Below are 882 nucleotides of genomic sequence, written 5' to 3' on the forward strand. Positions count from 1 at the left end.
TATATATATATATATATATATATTATATACATTTATACCATATTTTTCGTGGTTTATACCGATTTTAAAACAAGAGCTGCTAATCTATTATTTTGTTTTACTTCATCTTTAAGATCTCGTTTTTCATATTTCTGGTTGGTTATTTTATCATTCTGCAATTTCAATTTTTTTTCCTTCTTCAATTTTTTATCCTTACGTCCAAAGGTTGAGGAAGAAATTTGTGCCCTTCAAAAAAAAAAAAAAAAAAAAAAGAACAAATAAATAAATGTAATATATAAATGTAAATAAAAATATACAAATATATATGTAGGAACTATACAAAATATATTTATATATATACAAAGATATATTCATATTATGGGCATATTTTAGATGTATAATAAAAATAGTGTTTATTTTCTTACATTTTAAGGTTGTCAATAAGATTTTCTCTTTTTCTTTTTTGTCTTTGAATATATTTAATATCTTCTGTAGAAATACCCTTTTGATCAAATTTATTTTTGAGTTCCCTCATTTTTTGTTTCATTTTTTTGATATCTTTTTCTTCTTGTTCTTTTTCAAATGGATCTTCATAAATATCTTCTTTGTTTTTATATTCATGTACAAAATTATTTTTCTGTTCATTTAATTTTATTTGTTTTTTCTGGAAACGTCTAACCCATCCTTTGGATGCTTTATCATAAATTAATCCACTTTTATTTTTTTTCATTCTTAATTTATTCTCAGCAAATAATTGCCATTTCGTTTTTTTTTTTTCTTTAGGAATTCTTGAATATCTTGGCATGTTAAAAATATTATCATTTGTTACAGAATAAATAATATCTTCATCATCTTCTTTTTCTTTTTGAAGTTTATTTATTTTTGAAAAAATAAGAGGCACAT

General features: G+C 21.3%; 1 protein-coding gene across 1 annotated transcript; it reads right to left on the reverse strand.

Moving 5' to 3' along the window:
- Positions 1-53: 53 nt before the first annotated feature.
- Positions 54-882, reverse strand: PRSY57_0016500 (nuclear preribosomal assembly protein, putative; the record flags this gene model as incomplete). Its single annotated transcript, XM_020114239.1, has 2 exons — positions 54-225; positions 405-882. Coding segments are annotated over 2 exons (650 nt in total), but the record flags the coding sequence as incomplete, so codon positions are not given.

The sequence above is a fragment of the Plasmodium reichenowi genome (assembly GCF_001601855.1).
Source record: "Plasmodium reichenowi strain SY57 chromosome Unknown, whole genome shotgun sequence".
NCBI lineage: Eukaryota > Apicomplexa > Aconoidasida > Haemosporida > Plasmodiidae > Plasmodium > Plasmodium reichenowi.